Source organism: Poecilia formosa, unplaced genomic scaffold (assembly GCF_000485575.1).
Source record: "Poecilia formosa unplaced genomic scaffold, Poecilia_formosa-5.1.2 Scaffold17, whole genome shotgun sequence".
Lineage (NCBI taxonomy): Eukaryota > Metazoa > Chordata > Actinopteri > Cyprinodontiformes > Poeciliidae > Poecilia > Poecilia formosa.
This window is the reverse complement of record NW_006799956.1, coordinates 2,831,936-2,852,633: the sequence shown is the minus strand read 5'-3', so window position 1 is coordinate 2,852,633 and position 20,698 is coordinate 2,831,936. Positions and strand designations below refer to the sequence as shown.

Sequence of the window (20,698 nt, the reverse complement as noted above, 5' to 3'; positions counted from 1 at the left end):
TATATATTAATCGTGATTAATTGATTACTGAAATAATGGTCAACTAATTTAGCAATTGATTAATTGCTGCCTCAAAAAAAAAACAAAAAAAAAACAAAACAGCCATTTAGTGAAAAACCAACATATTCAGCAGTAATAAAGCCAAAACTACAAAAAATATATGCAGTTTGCATTTCAGATAAAAATGCCCTTCCTTTTAAATATGTTTTAGCCGAAACTCTTAAAGTAGCTCAATTTTAGCTTCAACAGGTTCAGATTTACTGCAGGAATGCTATGTTACTGCATTTTAGGCAGTAAAACATTTATTTTTTTATTTGAAAAAGGAAATTAATTATTTTAATGTATAAAAAAGGCTTAAGTGGTTAAATGAAAAACCTATAGAATGTGCTTTTAAAAAAAATAATAAAAAAAAATTAATCGATTAATCATCAGAATAATCAATAGATTAATCAATTGCTAAAATAGGCGTTAGTTGCAGCCTTTAACATTACAGAAAAAAATCTGCACATAGTATCTAATCACATGGTTTGTAGACTTTACTTCAAAACTTCAAATACGCAGTTCTCTAAGAATAAATACAAAGGATCGCTATGAATCAGCGCTTGTGTTGAAGCCGTGTGTTTGCACGTACCTTTGCATCGCTTCCTCCAGCTGTTTGGTGGTGATTTCAGTGGCCACGATGGTCGCCACCGCCTCCTGGAGTTTATGTCTGGTAGTTTTAAGTTCCTTTTCCGTTTCGTCCAATTTGACTTTCATACTGCTCATAAGTCGCTCAGCCTCAAAGTACTTCTCTTCGGTTTCCTCAAGCTAAGTAATACAGACAAAACAAAACACTCAAGAGCAAAGATAAAAAGTGTACTTCATGGTTCATTTATATATATAGAAAAAGCAGCTATTAATCCTCTTGATTAGTCTTGAAGTTTTTTGTTACACCCTAATATAAAACTATTATTGTTGTTGTGAGAACTCACCAAATGGAAGTAATTAATTCTTCAGTAGAAAAAAAAATTGGATTTGGTTTCCAAAATATTTTACAAATATGTTGGGTGGGAGGAAATAAAGACCAAAGTTGAAATGTGCTTTCAAAAACCCAAAATGGCCCCATGAAATACACCATTCCTATGGTGAAGCATGGTGACGGTGGTATCATGCTGAGGAAAATTTTGTCTGGAGATAAATACAGGGCAAGACTGGAAAAAAAAACCACCAGCTACAGGATAAAAAAGTCCTAAAACTAGCGTGGAGGTTCACTTCACAATAGGTAGCAGGACAGGCCAGAAACTGACTATAATTTCAATTTTACTGTAATTGACTGTAGTTTCAGTAAAACGTTTTTCTCTGATCTCTTGACTCAGGTGGACTGAATAGAAATGTTTGTTACTCTTAAATGTGTGTTTTTTTTAAACAAAATTTAAAAACCGTGTTTTAATGGCACTGCCATAAGATGTAAAAAAAAAAAAAAGATTCAACCAGCTTTAATGTTTGTCAGGCCCTGATCACATAATAAACTTCAACTTAGTGATTACAATTTCTCATATTCCAGCAGAAGATTTATTGACCGATTGTCTCGTAATAAATCACGTTTCAGAGAAGAGAGCTGCGTCCTGCAGTCACCTTTTCTCTGAGTCTCTCGATGTCTTTGAGAAGCCGAGCTTTCTCTTCCTCCAGGTCGTTGCGATAGCGTGTGAGGACCTCCAGGGAAGCTTCACACATCGATAACTTCTTGAGAGAGTCGGCCAACTCCTGCTGCAGCTGCCTCAAGGTGTTCTGTGCAGAAAGAAACAAGATCAGATATAAAGAAGTATCTTAGCAATCCTACAGGGGGAATATAAGATGTTTTGAAGAACTTCTAGTCAGGCTACGCAGCCTCAGTCTCGCCTCTCGTTGATTCTTCTCTTCCTCTAACTTGAGGTTCAGATCACGAAGTTCAGTAGCCTTGCTGGCGAGCTCCCTGTTTCTCTCCTCAACCAGATGAACTCGTTCTTCACAGTCGGCGCGCAGCTTGGTCAGCATGTCGCTGAAGCGCTGCTGGGCTTCAGTCATGGCGCGCTCCTTCGCGGCGGCTTGGTTCTGGGCCTCTTCCAGATGCTGCCGAAGCAACATGGTCTCGCTTTGGGCATGGGCGAGGCGTTCTTCCGCTGCTTCTTGGCGCGCTATGCTGCGACTAGACAGCTCCTTCTCTGCTTGCAGGGCAGTTTCGAGTTCCTTGGCACGCGCCATCCCATAGTCCTTCTCTTTCAGCAGGGCATCCAGCAGCAGATTCTTCTCCGTCAGCTGCGCAGTGACCCGATGGACCTCGTTCTCCATGCTGTTTGTGTTGGCGTCAGCCTTGGTCAGCTTCTGTTTCAGGTTGCTGACTGCCTCGCGCTGAGCGGTTATTTCATCTAAAAAAAATAAAAAAATAAAAAAAAGCAATAAAATGCATCAATGTTTACAAACAGAGAGAAGAGATGTGGTTTGCATTAGGAGGATAAACAAGTTAAACAATAATTGTAAAATGCACACTGCAGGCAAGTAAACAAAAAGCAATATTACATGCTTAGAGTACAAATTGTGGGGCTGAAACAAACGATTACTTGTGATTAATTGAAAAAAATCTTAGTTTAGGAGTCAATTGTTTAATTAATAATAAAATGATCAACTAATTTAGCAATTTAATAATCATGATTAATCAATTAAGTGAAAAATATGTCAACTAATTTTTCCTCCAGAAAAAAGTCTCAGGTGTTCCAGTTAACGATTAATCGTTAACTGGAACTGGAGATTACAGACTCAAAAAGGTTATTTGCTGAAAGAACAACATATTCACAGCAGTAATTAGGCCAAAACTGTACAAAAAATAGATACAATTTGCATTTAAGATAAAAAAAGGTCTTTCTTTGGCTGTAAATATGTTGTTCCCAGAAAGTGCCCATTCCATTTTATCCAATTAATCGATTAATCATCAGAGTAATTGATGACTAAAATAACTGTTAGCTGCAGCTCTGCAAAATTGTATGTGCAGACCAGAGGACTTCTCTACTCACTTGTGAGTCGGTCTTTCTGTCTCTGGTGTTCTTCCTTCTCTCTCAGCAGAGCTTTCTCTGTCTCTGCGTGAGACGCCAGGCGAAGTTCGATCTCCTTCACGGCCGCGGCCAAGCGAGACCGAGTCGACTCGGCCTCGGCCTCCAGCGTCTCGCGAGTCTGTCGTTCTTGTTCCAGCTGGCTCGTCGTTTTCACCAACTCGGTCTTCAGGGCCGATATCTGGTTGTTGCAAGCAAACATAGTCTGGGTCACGGTTTCGTTGCTGTGCTTGAGGTCTTGACGAATGTCCTCAAGCTGTTCCTTGAGGGCCTCGTTCTCCTCCACAAGAGTGCTTTCTTTGAGACTGCTGTCTGCCTGGGAATGTTCGAAGTCTGACTTTATCGTGGTCAGCTGCTCCTGCAGCGAACTGATCTGACGAAGCAGCTCTCTTTCCCTGTCGCCGGCCTCGGTGAGCTGAGACAGAGCCTACCACGCATCACAACAAAAACATCACCGTAAGTCCGTCTGGATTTTGTGTTTTAAAAAAGCGCAACAAATAACAGTATTGGGGGGAAAAAAAAAAAAAAAAAAACAATCCTGAGATGATCGGATTGAAAGTTAGAGGATCACCTCGTTGCTTCTGCTCATGCTTTTCCTGTGCTCCGCCTCCATCTCCCTCTGCTTTCGGAGGTGATTGTTGAGCAGATTTTCCTGCAGGGCCCGGGAGGTGCGTTCCTGAACCAGCAACTTCTGAGTCTCATGTTGCTCTTCTTCAAGCTGAGCATTAAACATATCACACACAGGCGTTAGAATCACATACACACATGCAAGCAAAGAGCGAGGCAACATAAATACCGACATAATGTATCTAATGAGGGATGCAAATAGGGATGCAGCCAGAGGTTATTTTAGTAACCAAATAAGGTTACTAAAATAACCAGGTTTTTGCCAGGTTTTTTATTCGATTAATCGAATAAAAAACCTGGCAATTTCTATTGATTTTCAGTCAGTAATTAACAACAGGCAACATGTTTTTAACAAGGGATGCAACAGCGTTGCAACTAACAATTATTTTAGTCATCAGTTATTGTATTGATTATGCTGACAATTAATCAGATAAAAAAAATCTGCAATTTCCGCTGATTTTTCAGTCAGTATTTAACACATCTGACACAAAAAGTTACAAAAATATAAAGATGTACTTTTCCATATTCAGCATAAAGAATATAGATGGTCATCTCTTTTGATACAAGAAAAAAGAAAATGGCTGCTTACCAATTAATCGATAGTCGATTGATCAACTTTAGATTAACTCATTAATCGATAACACACATCTCCATTTCTAGCAGGAAAATAAAAAACTTAAACAGTTGGGCAGATAAAAACAAAGTGCCTGTTTCATGTTGCTGGCGAGCGTTCTCATCTCCAGCTCCATGTTCCTCAGTGACAGCTCCACCTTCAGCTTGTCCTGGACCTCAAACTGATGCTGCTCCTCCACCCGCTTCAGCTTGTCTTTGGTGGTGTCGTACATCATGGAGGCATTCTGGCGATTCTCCTGCTCTTGTTTCAGTTGGAATCTTCACACCATGTGCAACACAAAGAGAGCAAGTACATAAATATATATATATTTTAAAAAAATTAATAAAAAGTCCAGAGGAAACCATTTCAAAGTTAGCCCAAAAATCAACAACAACAGCAACAAAAAATCTCACTTGATGTTTGTGAGTTCAGTCTGTATTTCCAGCTGGTTGCGCTCCAGAAGAGCCCTAGCGTCTCTGACTTCCTCCAGTAAGCCCTTCAGCGACGTTCTTTCCGCTTCCAGCTGGTTCACCTTCTCCGACAGATACCCATGGCGACTTCGCAGTTTTTGAATGGAGCGCTCATACTCGTGGAAAATGTTCTGTATCTTTGCCGTAGTTGTGGGATCTGGGGGATGAAATACAGTGAGATGGTCATGGAAGAAGGTCAACTCAGCATCTGGTGAACCCGTCGTTGATTTGGCCGTGTGTTTTGGACCAAGAGATGAACTGTTTCCATTTTTTGGATGCAGGCCACCAAACTGATCCACCGCCCACAGTGAACGGCTAAACAAAAGAGTTGATTTTAAAAAGCTCAAATATAATTAAAAAGGCTTCAGATACATCCATTAAAATGACGGTTAGAATTTGTGCCACCTGTGAAATGGTTAAAAACAGAATGTCATTAAAGGTATTAAAAGTGTTAAAATTTAATATCTACACTGTTCAGTTCAATTCTGCTCCGATAAAAGAACGCAATTATTTTTAAACACAGCTTCACCACGGGTGCCAACAAATCCATCTGTCTGTGTCTGTCTGTAAAACTAGATTATCTATTTTTATTTAGCAACAAAAAGTAAGAAAAGTAAATAACTCCTCATGTATTGCGCAAGCTTATTACCCAAAGCGAATGACTCCAGCTTCTGCTTGAAGGAGGCTGCATTACAGTAGCCTGAAGTCTGTGAGTCCGCGTCGTCTGTGTCGGACGACTGTGTGAGTTCTTCCAGATCGTCAGGCACGCTTAAGTCTTCGAGACTCTGGACCTGGAAAGAAACAAATGACGATAAAATTATTCCCGTATCTGTTTCAAATCCAACTCTCGTTTGTGTAGTCGATCTGGTTGTTTGTACCTTGCTTTTCTGTTGACCTGTAGTCGCAGACCTGAGCCGCACGAACACAAAAACAAAAACAGGGGGAAAAAACAGTAATTCTAAAGATTTGCACGAACATAGTGAAAATACTGAAGGTGTAATGATATAATGCAGTATATTGTTGAGAAAGCAATTGCAAGCTTTTGCTGTAACGCAAGATATTTCTGACTTGGTTGATAAAAGCAAATTTGACATTTTAATGTCTTATAAAAGCAATAAAAAAACAGATTTAGATATATTTTCGAAGTACTTTTGTTGTATGTTGTGAATATTTGTCTATTTTCTGCAGTGTAATAAAACTTAGATGTGCAAAGTTGAAAGAAGCCCCCTGTATGCTTTTATCAAAAGTAAATGTTTCAGACCCTCACAACTTAAAGAAAGATAACCTGAGTAAATGCAAAATGCAGTTTTCAAATAATCACTTTAAGGGAAAAATGTTATCTGAACCCTCCTGGTTCCTACGTTGACGATTGCCTCTGAAACTGATTGTGTCATCCTTAGTAGCAACAACTTGTAAAAGCATTTTGGAAGCTTTGTTTTTCTTAGCTATTCAGAGAACTTTAGGTACACTTTAACTAAATGAAAAGTGAATTTTGTATTTACTCAGGTTGTCTTTAATAATAAAAGTTTGGTGGTGACCTGAAAACAAACAAACAAGCAAAGCAAAAACAGAAGAAAAGCTTAAGGCAGCAAATACTTTTACCACACACTATGCTAACAATAGGGCTGAAACGATTAATCGACTCTTGATTAATCGACAATTGAAATAATCGGCAACTAATTTATCTAATCGATAAATTAGTTGCCGTGTCAGCTGTTTGGGATTCCCCTCCGTAATTTCCCCTCAGAAAGCACGAGGAGAATCCGTGCTTTCTGATTGGCTACCTGTCACATTCAGCGTTAAGCTCCCAGTCGGGGAAAACCCCTGATTTGGCACCACACACTGCAGGATGACTGGTTACGAAATCACCAGCGAGAATCTTAGATCGGCCAACGATCTAAGATTGTCATAAGGGCAAAATGGGGGCAAAAAATCGTGTAGTGTGAACTACTGCATTAGGTGGTTGGATGTGCCCGTCGTCTCTATTTAAATCTAGTGATTACTGAAAGGCCAATACAGTATACAAACTTTATAATCTGCACTCTTTTGGTTGAATGCAGTATTTATTTCCACTTTGGCTTTATGTTGTTTAGTTTTTATTTAAGTAATGTTTTTGTTAATGGAGACTGAGAATCAATTTTATTTTTGTTTTTGGTTGTTTTGTTTATTTAGTTTATCAGTTCCAGTATTATGTGTTCTTTTGAAAATATAGTGTTTCTATCTATGGCAGGAAATCACATGCATTCTTAGTCAATATTATCGTTTATCGCAATAATTTTTTAGACAATTAATCGCTCAGCAAAATGTGTTATCATGACAGGCCTACCCTCAAGTAACATATTTTTAGATTCACCCAATTGAAATTCAATTGCTAAAATAATTGTCTGTTGCAGCCCTAGTTAACAGTTTTATGCAGTCTGTTCACCTATCAACCACAAGTTTTGGAGAGGGAGATTTGTTTCCAGTAACTAGCGTTCAGATTAATAACACCAAATAGATTAGTGGCGCAGAGAGATGTGGGAAAGTGGCGTCCTGCATGTATACCTGTCTCCTTCATCGTCCGATATGTCACTTATAGTGTTTTCCTCAACCTCAGGTGAGGGTGCTCGATTAACTTGTATGTTGGCCTGCGGGCCTCCACTTTGCCGGGCCCAATGGACCATCAGCTCCAGCTGTAATTTTCCTTCTGCACCTTGCTTTATGCCACTGCAGCTCTGCACGACTGGAGCTCTGTTGGTGTTATGGAGAGCAATAAACCTGATAGTCATTGAACTGTGACTGACTGAGGCCTTTGGTTGAAATGAAAAAGAAAGGACACAGTGAAACCAACACACCAAAACAAAACAAAAATCCCTTAAAGGGCCAGGCAGAGTTATTTGCACTCTTGGCAAACCTTGTGTAGAAAGCCTGAAAATACAGAAAAAAATGAAGCTTCATCCTATCATCTAACCAAAGCTCCAGTAGATTGCTTTTTTTTTTAATTCAACGTGTTTATTTTTGTGATAGTAGGACACAGAATAGTTCTTTCCCAACTTTATCTCGACTCAGTGGTTGTTATGGAAACTGGGCGAAACCAAGATGCAATTAGTTGCTCAGTGCGAGTGTTGGGAGTCAAATGACAAATTTATTTTTAGGCTTTTTCTTACACATCTTTACCATGGGTGCAAAGAAATGTGGCAGCTCCTCCCACATTTCACTGAAAAACTGTCTAAAAACTAATGTTAAATCATACAGAATGAAAAAAAACAAACAAAAAACAACCAGACAGATTGTACATAAAGTCTCAATATAAGACCAATTCCTAATGGCTATTTCAAATTAGTATTTTCGCTGGGAAGCAGCAACATGCATACCTTTGTCTGGTATCAAGCTGATATTCCTGATGAGATCTTCCAGCTTGAACCAAACTTAAACATACACTGGTCCCAGGTTTCTCCGAACCATCTGCTTCACTGCCATCGTGGGAAATGCGTGACTTTCGATGCGGCGCCATAGCTCCTGTTGCTTTGCCGGCCATCTAAAAAACAACAACAACAAAAAAAAAACATACAAGATTTATGAACTTGGCAGGAGAGAATGGTCCAGCTGAGGAAGGCCGAGGCTTGCACTTTAACATGCAATTCGGATCCGTGTTCGTGCTCTTTATCATACATAATTCAGCGTCGCCCCGCCCACTGGAGACCTAATACCTTAAAGCTGTTTCTACTTAAGAGGCTATTGGAACTGCATTACCTAGGAAAAATAGGTAACGGAGTTAATAACTTAGGAAAAATACCTGGGAAAAATAGGTAATGCAGTTAATACCAGACTTACTACCTTAATACTACCTTCTACTTAAGAGTCTATTGGAACTGCAGTACCTAGGAAAAGTAATTATACCCCTTTTAGCCTTTTCACATCACAACCAGAAACTTTGATGCATTTTATTGTGATTTTAAGTGATAAACCAAAATAAACCAGTGAGTAATTTAGAAATGGAAAGAAAAAATAATTTATACAATGATTTTGTAAGAAGCTCACAATTAGAGAATGGTGCAAATTTGAGGCCGTCGATGCAGATGAAAAGTTTTTCATTCATTTTAAGACCAAAAAATTCACTGATGCGAGTTTTTGGTTTTTCATTTTAAGGATTATTATTAAATTGTTGCCCCACGTTTTCTTCATCATATAAAATACACTGAGGTTTGTGGTTGGTTTAGAACAAAATGCAAAAGAGCTCAAGGGATGTGAATAAGTCCTTAATACTTAAGAATATAAAACTAACCCAAGAAGTTTGAATACTCTTGAATAATTGAAATTAAGAATTTGAGCTACAATATCCACTCTGCTATTGCTCAATTTTAACCCAATTTTTCTATTAATTTACTGAAGCCAACACACATTTACGTGTTATTGCTGGTTGTCATTTTCTTTGCAAACAATAAAATGACCATATAAATAGTAGATTATTGCCTGTCCTTTTCTTATTCTGTCCTTATAAAATCGATACACCAAAAAACTTGGATAATAAAAACTCTTTATGAGAATAACTGTAAAAACGAACACACAGCATGCATAATATGGGAAACCAAAACTGAAAATAAAACTCATTCCATGCATTAAAGAGAACTATTGTTCATGCAATCTTCACACATATTTGACACAAACATTTTCAGTGTAAACCACACATGCAAAGCACACGTATGACACAAGACTACAAAAAAAAGCACACAAATGTGGACCACAGATAGTCTTAGATTAGCTGGCCAGTCACTAGCATATTTTGTCTGAAAATTTGTACCACTTGCAGATATTTCACGGTACATTATATGTATGTAACTGATTTGGTATTTTGAAAAATCTGTGATTAACTTATTAAAGGCCAACTTAACCTTTTTTAATGAATTGATGACATTTTCAGGCCTTAGTTTTAAACTCACAAATTTAAGATTTTTTTAAGGCTGTGTGGACACCCTGCATAAATCTAATCAGAAGAATTGCAGTTTTTGACTTTTACAAATGACGTTGTCTACACACAGCTGTTCAGAAAACACTTGAGGGTCCACAGCTGGTTGGTTAGAATGGCAAGGATTCAAGATGGGTATAAGTGAACCAAGCAGATCTACATGAAATGAAGCACAGGACAAGAAATAAACATGTAACTGCAACAATAAGGTCATAATGTTATGAGCCTTAACTGAAAGGAGGAAGAGAAACGTATTCAGGTATTGAATAAACTGAGGAAGAGAGAGAAAGACGAAGTCCAGAAGCAACTGCCTCAGAAGCAGCAATCCTATGTCGCTTTCTTGGGCTGGGCCTTTGTTTTGAATACAACTCCCAGCATTCCTACCTCAGGGTTAAACCTCATCATGTCCTCTTCTTCAGGCCCTTCTCCATTAGAGACATCTGGACGTCTGTGTTGCAAGGCTGGCTCAGACGTCAGACTCTCTTCTGAGCCCGCGTTGGACCAGCCAGCTTCATGTAGACGGCCAGCAGAGTCAGTAGCGAGCAGAGCTTTGCCGTTATCCTTTGAAGGAGCAGGTTTGCTGTAGCGATCGGTATCGTCTTCGCTTTCTTCCTGTGCGGCGTTGAGCTGCGATGAAGCATTGGCCTCGACATCAGCTGTGAGTAAAGCTGACTTGTGATGGATAAAGCTATCGTTAACATCCTGATCACAGTCCGGTAGCGTTTCTTCACACAAGGAGCTGCCTGGTGACTCTGCCATAGACTCCTCCTGTCCTGACTCTCTCTGCTCAGGGATGGTGAGAAGAACAGTACTTCTTGCTCTGGCTGTGGGGCGAACGATGTCCTCTTCTTCCTCGTCACTTGAATCTTCACCCGCAGAGCTGGACGCAGGAGAAGCGTCTTCCGTGGGGGTTTTCACAGAACGGCTTGATTCAAAAAGTTCACCAAACTTCTCCTTTAATTCCCCAGTGACACTCTTAAAGGTGGATTTTACCTCCCTTTTCTCCACCTCTACCCAGAGTTTCTCGTAACGCTTCTCCCACGGCGCATCTCCACCTACCTTTTCCTCCGTGTCAGAGCCTGCATGGCCTAAGTTGTTCAAACTGAACTCACATCCATCTACTGCATCATCTTTCTCCTTTGATGATGTGATTTGACAAGGAAGAACAAACAAACAAACAAACAAAAACAAACAACAAAAAAAAGACAGAAATGCAAAAACAAAGGTTTTGATATAATATCCAGAACACAAGGCAGACATAGAATCCACTTGAGATGTTCAAACTAGGGGTGAACCGATTCCGATTTTTGCTGATACCGTTGTTTTTAGTCTGAAAAGTCACTAAATATAACGGTGATTATTGTTTACGCCCATGTGGAGATGTGATCAGGTTTCTCGGTTAAGTATTGACCAGTCACCCAAAATTAAGGAAATTGGGGCCGATTTATCGGTGCACCCCTAGTTCAAACTGTCTATTTTGTAATGAAAACTGGGTAAAACTTTCCATCTCTAAAATTGCAAAACTGGTAGACATAACTCAAAAACCTGCAATCACTTTCCATACAATGAATAACTTAGGCAATACACTCTCTTGGTTCACATTACAAATTTTTGACAGAGTGAGAAAGTTCAAAATACTTGAACAAATATATTGTACATTTGTTGCTTCTTGCCAGCAACACTTTAGTAAATTTAGGTAGCTAGTTATACCTTGTAAAAAAGACATTCTGCTTTTGCTAAAAATGTTCCAAGTTATTCCAAATTAGAAGTCATCAAGGTCTTGCATCCAAAGAATGTGATAACATTTCTCTCCAATATGACTTGCTCATGTATTTTTAGAAAGAGAAAGACGCTTAAGCTGGAGACGATGTTGCTGAAAAGGAAAATTGAATTCAGGAGGCAGAGACAACTGTATCAACATTTCTCACCCTCTCCTGGTGTTCTTCAAAATCTGAACTGTCTTGAGTGTTTTCTGTCGCCTGAGAATGGTCAGCAGTACCTGGAGAGAAGATGGGAGTCAGTACCCAGAACACTGGGCATGTGCACGAATAAAGGTAATCTTAAAAAGGACAACTAAATTGTACCATGTTCATGCGTCGACCGTCGCCGATTGCCAGTTGGAGAATTTTCTCGAGAGCCTCTAGTCTTTTCTATCTCACTATCTGAATCTGGTTGCAGGACAAAGAAACAGATAAAAACTCTCGCATGTTGCATATGTAGTACCGGGGACACACAAGATAGAACAAAAAGTCACCAACTTACCTTCTTCGTCGCCTGTCGTCTGAAAACTTATCTTAGTTGTATGAGGTTGGGGCAGCGGAGCAGAGACAGAGGGCATGCTGGGTAGACTCTTTCCAAAGCTGCTGCTCCTCTTAGGTGTTGAGGTTCTGGGAAGATTACGATCTTCTTTTTGTCCACCACCAGAAGAATTACCGTCTTTCTGAAACTCCTCTTGGCCAGAGGAGGGAAAATTCAACCCAGGTGGTGTTCTTTTACTGATACTGCTGGTAGAATCCCAGTCTGATCCATCTGCACCACGAACATAAGATACTTTAAGTCAAGTAATAAAAAAAAAAGATTAGTTTGTGGAGCCACGGATAATACATTTTATGTCAAGTTAAACATTACACCCCTCTTCTCTTCTACTCTTCTAAGCTACAGTCTAAAGCAAAATACGCAAATACAGCTTTTAGTGATTACATCTGAACTCCTTCAAACTCCTTTACTGTTACTGACCTGCATCTTTTGCTTGAAAACGGGTCAGGACAGAAAGAAAAATCAATGCAAAAGTCAGTGCCGCATGTAAAGAACACAGGCTTTTTAATCGGTTGCTCATCAGCAGTTGTTTTCTTTTATGTTAAAACTTTGGTTGAAGTCAACAATAATTCACACTAAAGCAAAAAGAACTTCAACAATGACTCAGGTGAATGTTGTAGATTCATGGTAAGGAGAACATAAACCTGAAACAAATCCTAAACAAACAACACCATCATGCTTTGAAGCAGAGGTTTATAGAGTGAACTTTGTGCAATCATCTTTCAAAAGTACCTCTCAGATTATAGATTTGATGAGTTATTGTCTCACTCTTATGCTAAAACCATTACAGGTTGTAGCTTGTTTGATGGAAATCAGTCAAAAAATAGACTAAAAGTCTTTTATTGGAGAAAAAACAACAAAAAAAAACATTACCTTCAAGATCATCTACATCCCCGACACCAAGCTCGTCCATTATGTTGACATTTCCTTTGTGGCTGCTCAAAACACTGAGCGCTTTAGAACTTTCTTTCTGTTTAAAATAAAAGACACAGCGCTGTAATTGTAGCACATATCAGTTAAGTTCTGTGTCTCAACCTGTTAAATGTACCTTTTTCTGTACAGGATTGTCTTCCTTTGGAAGCTCCCTTTGATTGTCCCTACTGTCACTTCCATCTGAAAAAAGACGGGATGTGATTTTAATTGGCAACTACAGAGTTCTCCGGGAAGCATCCAGAAAATCCAGATGATGCAGGCAGTTAGGAGACTGTTAGAAGCATTTCCATGCAAATGAGCTGGAGGTTAGCATGTTTCTGCATCGCCATGCAAACTGATTTATTTGAATGGAACACAAGTTCAGCGATGGTTGAGATTAGTAGAGTTTAAATCACAACATTCCTTTAAAACAAGCCACCTACAGCTATCTTCAGTTACCTCATATTTCGTTTATTTTTTTTTTAACCTTAATAGCCACAAACTTCAGTGTATTTTATTGGGAATTCTGTAGCTGTGGTGGGACGTCTTCTAAGTTTTCATAAAAATGTTTCATTTCTCATCCAGTCAGCTTCTTCAGTTCTAAACATGGCTTGAAAGTATGAGGCTAATAAGTTTCAGCACGAACAATCAGATTAATAGAGGTCACTAATGGGGCCGTCAACGCAGACAGTGATTGAAGACAAGAGTGGAAGTAACTATCTATGTCTGGCTTAAATAAAACAACATTAAACATCTTTTAGTATGTGTCTATGCCTTCTCCTAAGATTGTAATTTTTAAGGGTAGTCATAGTGGTTTATAGTGTCTCTGAATTTTCAAGTTCTGGATCAGATTCTCTGTTGGTTTTAAGTCTAGATTTTGACCGGGCCTTTGTAACACATGAACATGCTTTGAAATAAACCCTTCTACTGTAGTTCTGGCTTGTTGCTCTATTGGAAGGTGACCCTCTTCCCCAGACTCAAATTTTGTGGTTGTAGGTTTAAAAATCGTGCTGTAAAAAAATGAAAAACAATACATTTTGTGCTGGTCTGTCATGTAAAATCCCAATAAAATCCAACAAAGGTTGTTCTTGTACTGTAACAAAAGGCAAAAAAGTTCAAGACTTCCCCAAGTTCTGAACTTTTGTGCTTTGTGTTTCTTCTGCAAGGCACTCTAAGTTCTGAAAATACTTAGAGTGCTCTGCACTTTATAGCGAGTTGACAGGATCAAGCAGGTACAGTGAATGCTGCATGCATCCCCTTATGCGACAATGGTGTGATGGTGAGTTTTCTGATTAGCAGGGATTGAAGACCGGCGTACCCTCTCCCTGGCTGCCTTGTGGCATGCCTACATTCTTGCGAGGCTCTATCTCTGCCATCCTACTGCCTCCTTCCCCTCTTAAAAAAGAAGGAATGTAAAACACGTCTACAAAAAGAAAAGTAACAAACTGTTGGGACGGTTTTGTTCAAAGGGACACACTTTACATTCTGCATTTATAACTTTTACTAGACAAACATAAAAGAAGGATAAATGCCGTTCATTAAAGTGCAAGTTTCTGTAACAATAAATAGATAAAGTCACACGATTTGTGCTGCATGGAATGTTGCCTGGAATGACTTGATTGCATCTAGAAGCAAAAAACAAAAAAAACAAAACACTGAAACCTTCAAAAAGAAAAGTGAAAAATAATAAAAGTATACATTTACCTTCTTTGAGTGAATCTTCCACAGGAGCTGCTCCCTCTTTATTTGGGCTGTGCAGCCTTGGCTCTTCCTTATGCGGTACATTGGAAAGTTCAGAGTTTGACTGAAATTTACAAATAAATTTGAATACTTAAGACCGACAAAAACAAGAGCAGTCATCTGATCAGGAGTTCAGTAACATATTTGTTTATACCTCGGAGTCCCATGAACTCTCGTCTCCTTCCCCTTTCTTCAGACCCAGTTCTAACCGGAAGTCTACATAGAAATTTTAATTAATTAGTATAGAGTTTTTATTTTTAATACATCAAGAACACATTTCAAATATGATATGTACTGATGCTCGAACGCTAGAACGCTGTAACAATTGCAACAATACTGTCAGTTTGCGAAACATGATCACTGAAAATCTGTGGTATAAAAATAAATCATGACTCTTCTTAAGCAAAAAGAAATATATTCATGATAAGCAAACATTTAGCGAACTTAGCATCCTCCAAATACATTTTTCCAGATAAATTCTAAAGAACTAATTTACTTGGACTTTCAGTTGAATCAAGTTTGACATCCGAGTTGAACTTTTTGGTTACATCGACTGTTAGGAATTTTCCAAGTAGTTCCATGTTAGTATTCATACCTCTTTTTTTATCTTTACCAACTTCTACTTTGGGGACAGTCGGAACTCCATCATGGACGTCCCCACTGTCTTGAGATTTATTGTTAGCATTTGATGAGTCTTTTTCATCTTTTCCGTTTCTGTCATTGTCTTTTTCATCTTCAGTAAAAGTTTGTTTCTAAGAGAAAAAAAAGATCATGTATTTAAAACCACATTTCACTGACATTTGAGTTCACAACTATAAAACAAATAGGCACAAACCAAGAATTAGGCTTTGCAAACTTAGCCAACTGTTGAAGGTCTTGGCAGAAGTAATGTGAATGCAAACCATCTTATTTGACACCCAGTAACCAAACATCCCTGTTTTACCTGAATACCAGGCTTGTCAGTGCTTTTTAGCTCGTGCCATCTCAGGCTTGTGTTCTCAGATCGATCGGATGAGCTTAGGTCCACATCATCAATGTCAGTCTGGGGTAACGCTTCATCAGAGACCTTTGAAAGTTGATGTTGTCCACCGGTATCATCATCCTGGATGGGTGAATTGGAAAAGACCACTTTCCCTCTCTGATCTTCGTCATAGGACTCTCTTGTTCCGGCAACGCTTGCGGTTTCAGTTTCAAGCGGAGCATATGATGTTAGTCTAGCTTCACCTTCATCAACTGACTTTTCACATAAGCCAGCAGAATCACCTCCAACATCAAGCAGTTTGGCTGTAGCACTGGCAAAGTCATACTGGAGTTTTTGATGCCTGCTATCAGAATCCTCACTCGACTCAACGTCTTTACTCTGATTTTCATCGACGACCAGCGTTTCTCGCTGAGCTTTGGCTTCGTCTTCAGCTTCATAATTTCCGTCGATGTAGGAATATGGAATCTCTTCGGTATCGTCTTCATTTTGAATGTTATCTGTTTTTACTTTTTCTGCTTCTTTCTTGTCTGACTCGTCACTCTCCTCTTCATGATCATCATCCCAACTGCTACTGTTCCCTTCCTCATTTTCGGAATCTGACTTTTCTTCCTTTATTGAAGCAGATCCTGCTGGCTCGCCATCATCACAGAGTACTGGGCCTTTTGTGTCTTCACACTCAAGCGCTACCGACACCACAGGGGAGGGGTCATTGGATTCTTTCTCAATACTGTCTGTTTCCTCTTCTTGCAAGGAGCGCTTGTGCGTTTCTTTCGTCTCATTGTCTGCTTCGTTTAAACCTAGTGATGCTACTTCACATTGAGCACCAGTGTCATTTTGGTTATCGACTTCAGAGGAATCCCAATCGGATTCAACTGCAGTTGCTACAATTGGTTTGGTTTTGGCCTGAGGAGAACTTGGTAAACCCGGGTCATCAATATCTGGCTCTGCTAAGACGAATTGTGTTGAAGAATCCCATGAAGTATCAGGCTGCTCCTCCTTTGCTTCCAGCTGCATATCTGGAGGTTGGACATCGTTTTCCTGTTGAAGATCCTCAATGTTTGCCTCGCTCTCTTTGGGTATGTCAACATCACTTCCTTCTATTGAAGAGCCCCATGAGGATTTATGTCTACCTGCCTCAACAGGTTCCCTGCTTGACGAAGCATCGTCTTCCGCGTCAGACTTGACATTCTTTCCGACGTCGGCTAACAGCTTCCCAGGACAAGTGATCAAAGTGTTCCCACCAATTCCCTCTGCTTCATTTCCTTCCTCATCATCACTGTCATTCCAAACTTTGTCGACACCATTTGTCCCGTCGCTCATGGAATCCTTGTCATCATTTTCCGTCTCTCTGTCTGACTCCGCTTCTTTAACTTTACCGGGTGACTGAGCTGCTTCGGGGGGGAATGGGACTTCTGTTATTTGATTTGAATGTAATGCTTGGTCTGATGACCTCATACATTCCTTAGCAACGCTCTCTTCTTCATCGGACAGCTTTGATTCCACCCTAATGGCAGACACAATGCAATCACCTGCTACGTCTAATGTTGCTGGCATTGCAGAGGTTTTTGCACCGTCAGGATTGTTGACGTCTGCGTTTTCCATCTCCTCTTTGTCGACCTCGTGTCTGACGGTAACAGGAGTTTCAGCGTCCAGAGAGGATTTACTGTGGGGAGAGTTTTGAGTATCAGCTCTGATATCAGTTGCAGAGCAGTTCTGACTGTGATTTTCCTCCTCCTCAGATCCATCTTCTTCTTCTTCATCGCTTTGTTCACTATCATCCTCTTCACCTTCTTCCTCCTCATCATCTTCATCTTCTTCCTCCTCCTCATCTTCTTCCTCTACTTCTTCTCCAGAGTCCTCTCCATCAGAACCTTCCTCCTGAGAATTATTAGCACTTAAATTTTGCTCTGAGTGTTTTCCTTTCCCCCTTTCAGCTGAATTGTCTCCTTGTTTTTTGGCATTTGGAAAAAAACAAACAAAAGAACAGAAAGCCGTTACAAAAGCACACAGTAAAGCTTTACTACTACATTTTTACCTTTCTGGAGATATGAAGAGGTGATTTGGAAAGGGTGGGAACTGTAGAGGAATCTACTGGGACACTAGTTTTACGTAGCGGCTCTGATTCTGTGTCACTTAGGGAAGTGTCGGGTAGAACAGGAGCTACGGGGCAAACGGGGATAACAGATTACAATCACAAACTACTATAATTAGTAACAAATGACTAAAAGATTCTTGGTACCTTCTCCCGTTTTAGATCCCAAAAATCGTCTTAGGTTCACTTTAAGTGGTTTCTAAAGTTCAAAAACATGACATGGAAGTTACATTTGAACAAAATAAATAAATAAGGCTGTTGTGCGTCAAATATAAGCCTCACCAACCTTTCCCGCAGAGGAGTCATCATCATCTTCTGTTGAGGGCCATTCGTCATTAGCACTTTTAGAAGCTCTAAGGAAGGAAGAACGATTACAATCAGGAAAATCAAGTCGCAAAATGGAATTATCGAATGCAACAAGAAAACTCTGCTTACCGACTGACTGACTCTGACAACGAATTGTCTTCTAAATCTGCCACAAGGGAGAAATACGTTTTTATTAACGTTTTGTCTAAAGAAAATTTACCAAGACATTCCTCCGACGTGAAAAAGATTCAAAGCATTTAAGGCGCCCTATAGAAATTCGTATACCTTGAAATGTTTTCACATTTTCTCAACTTTAACTGTGATTTTAAAGTTAAAATAATACACAGACCAACACACAGAACTACATAATAAAAGTGAAATGAAAGGAATCTACTAGACTTTTTTTTTTTTGCAAATACAAATGTCAAAAGTGTTTTTTTCCCCCAAATAGAATCAGCCTCCTTGACACATTACTCATTGACTCACATCTAGAGACTGAAAGTTAGCCATTGTGTTTAGCTCTGTATTTAGCACCATGTGTGACGGAGCCCGATCTTAATCGTAACTCAAATCTGGCCTTTACAATGGAAAGCAAACTAATTCTGCTAACAAAGTTCATCTAAGCATAGTACCTCCCCCTGCTTCATTTGTCCCAAGCTCTAGATCCAGTCAAGAGGTTATGCGTGAGGAATAAATAAAATGATCAGTCAGTCATACAGGGGAGTCAGTCAAACTTACTTATTCACTATCTAACCAAAATAAGTGTGTACCACCTTTATCAGTGGCTGGTCCTCCCAAAGAAAAGCCTGGTTCTGGATCATGGAAGGGAATGCTCGGTGGTTTTTTCTTCTTGTATGAACCTGGATATGATACTGAGGCCCTGTGTGTCCTCTTGGTCCCATACTCTGTGATTAGGAGGGAACAACTGAAAAGGAAGTGAGGAAAAAAAATAGAAACTCAAAATGCCACGGTGCTCATATCAATCATGAAAATATAGATTACTGTTAGTTTTGGTGTTGCTCAAAGAGATTTTAAAACCACATTCAGTGCTGTGAAAGTGTATCTGTACCCACAGGTTTCTCCTGTTTTTACTTTTTTTTTGTTGCACTTTGGGATAATGTGAGAAAATGCAAGTCCATTTTAAAATGTAATTTCTTTCATGAAGGGAAAAGAACCTGGAACAAAGTGGAAAAGTAGCTGCACACTAAACTTAAAAACAGCATAAAAATTATATTTGCAGATAGTCTTTTACATTGTTGTGGACATTTGGCCCAAAGTCACTTAGTAAAAGTTCCCAGCATGTTCTTTGCTGACTGACTTTCTTTCCTTATGTGTTTTTTATAATTCAGTTCAATGTAAAAAAAAAAAAACTTTAATTCATCACTTTTTATATTTAATGTTATCCAGTTTTCTTTACAGAGTTGTTGTAGATGTTCTGATCTGTAAAACAGATCGGAACATCTGATCTGTTGTTTAAAACAGATCAGTCAGATCAATCAGTCAGAGCAATCATCTCCAGATGTTCCAGACCAGTCCCCAAAACAGAACCAATACTGTATATTGCAAAGGATTCAGTGATTAAATGAAAAATCTGTACAATGTGCACATTTTTTCACCACATTAACCGATTAATCGTCAGAATAATCGACAGATTAACAGATAACTAAAAATAATTGTTCGTTGCAGCCCTAAATTACAGAAATAGCTTTTTGTTGTTGCCATGAATGTGTATTCATTTTTGAGTTGACCTTACCTATGATGGCCATTTTTTTGTGCGCAGTCATCAGCTGTCCACCCTCTTTTGTCCTTAAGGGTGATGTCTGGATCGAACTGCAAGAGAAGCTTTACCATACTGTGTTGACCGCTGCTGGCAGCTAGCATTAAAGGGGACCTGAAAGTGAAATCAGTGTCAGCAGAAGAGCTTTCAACAGTTCGACACGTACTACCGTCATCAACCGCGACTGACAAATGGTTTCTTGTTCGGTACTGGCCTTTGTTCGTGGTCAAGAGAATTCACATCAGCTGACTCTTTTAGGAGAAACTCGGCCATTTCAATACGGTCTTCACGGATCGCAACAGTCAATGGGGCGAACCCCTCCTGGATCACAGATCAAACAACATTGATGAAATGGAAATAACACTTTGCCGTGAATATGAACAAAATCTCAAGAGACTGTGACTAAAACACACTTTTCTGAAAAAAAAATAAAAATACTCGTTTTTGACAGAAAGCATAAACTCATACAGCAATCACCTTGTTTTGCGCGTTAATTTCTGCCCCGTGCTGCAACAGACGTGTCGCTGTGGGAATGGAGGGGATGTTCGCTGCTAGATGGAGGGCAGTATTGCCGTTGGCGTCTGCAAGATTTGGATCGGCGTGATTTTCCAGCAATATGGCCACGCAGCGTTCATGCTGGCCCTCTACTGCCTGTTAACCAAACAAAACAAAAAAAAAAAAAGAAGAACATATATTAAGAATTGAGGGCTGGAACAATAGGCAGTAATGACACAGGAGATGGCAAAATGTCATAATGCTTCAACTGACAAGGTATAGAAAGCCTTAATTATGAAGTAAACCTGTAGTGCAGTAGTGTAATCTTGTACTAAGAAACCCAACCTTTAATTTGAGTGCA

At 39.4% G+C, this 20,698-nt stretch overlaps 1 protein-coding gene across 11 annotated transcripts in view; it reads right to left on the bottom strand.

Annotated features, from left to right (window-relative positions):
• Positions 1 to 20,698, bottom strand: part of ankrd26 (ankyrin repeat domain containing 26) — a 31,480-nt gene that overhangs the window by 8,511 nt on the left and 2,271 nt on the right. For 3 of the 11 annotated variants that reach the window (XM_016668805.1, XM_016668809.1, XM_016668808.1), the window contains exons 1-22: positions 15,629 to 17,334; positions 15,281 to 15,437; positions 14,840 to 14,901; positions 14,650 to 14,749; positions 14,264 to 14,368; positions 13,082 to 13,146; positions 12,907 to 13,003; positions 11,980 to 12,267; positions 11,802 to 11,885; positions 11,646 to 11,716; positions 10,777 to 10,854; positions 8,126 to 8,289; positions 7,317 to 7,502; positions 5,651 to 5,681; positions 5,422 to 5,563; positions 4,716 to 4,929; positions 4,397 to 4,580; positions 3,634 to 3,780; positions 3,027 to 3,489; positions 1,879 to 2,384; positions 1,615 to 1,767; positions 632 to 807 (exon numbers count right to left, since the gene is read on the bottom strand). In XM_016668805.1, the coding sequence (XP_016524291.1) occupies positions 632 to 807; positions 1,615 to 1,767; positions 1,879 to 2,384; positions 3,027 to 3,489; positions 3,634 to 3,780; positions 4,397 to 4,580; positions 4,716 to 4,929; positions 5,422 to 5,563; positions 5,651 to 5,681; positions 7,317 to 7,502; positions 8,126 to 8,289; positions 10,777 to 10,854; positions 11,646 to 11,716; positions 11,802 to 11,885; positions 11,980 to 12,267; positions 12,907 to 13,003; positions 13,082 to 13,146; positions 14,264 to 14,368; positions 14,650 to 14,749; positions 14,840 to 14,901; positions 15,281 to 15,437; positions 15,629 to 17,269 (5,114 nt within the window). In that variant the 5' untranslated portion in view covers positions 17,270 to 17,334. Of the gene's footprint in view, positions 1 to 631; positions 808 to 1,614; positions 1,768 to 1,878; positions 2,385 to 3,026; positions 3,490 to 3,633; positions 3,781 to 4,396; positions 4,581 to 4,715; positions 4,930 to 5,421; positions 5,564 to 5,650; positions 5,682 to 7,316; positions 7,503 to 8,125; positions 8,290 to 10,776; positions 10,855 to 11,645; positions 11,717 to 11,801; positions 11,888 to 11,979; positions 12,268 to 12,906; positions 13,004 to 13,081; positions 13,147 to 14,263; positions 14,369 to 14,649; positions 14,750 to 14,839; positions 14,902 to 15,280; positions 15,438 to 15,628; positions 17,336 to 17,702; positions 17,828 to 17,906; positions 17,959 to 18,045; positions 18,113 to 18,194; positions 18,232 to 18,697; positions 18,725 to 18,838; positions 18,991 to 19,818; positions 19,957 to 20,056; positions 20,164 to 20,319; positions 20,494 to 20,698 lie in introns of those variants that run through there. The other 8 variants (XM_016668811.1, XM_016668812.1, XM_016668813.1 and 5 more) reach the window with 7 other exon arrangements.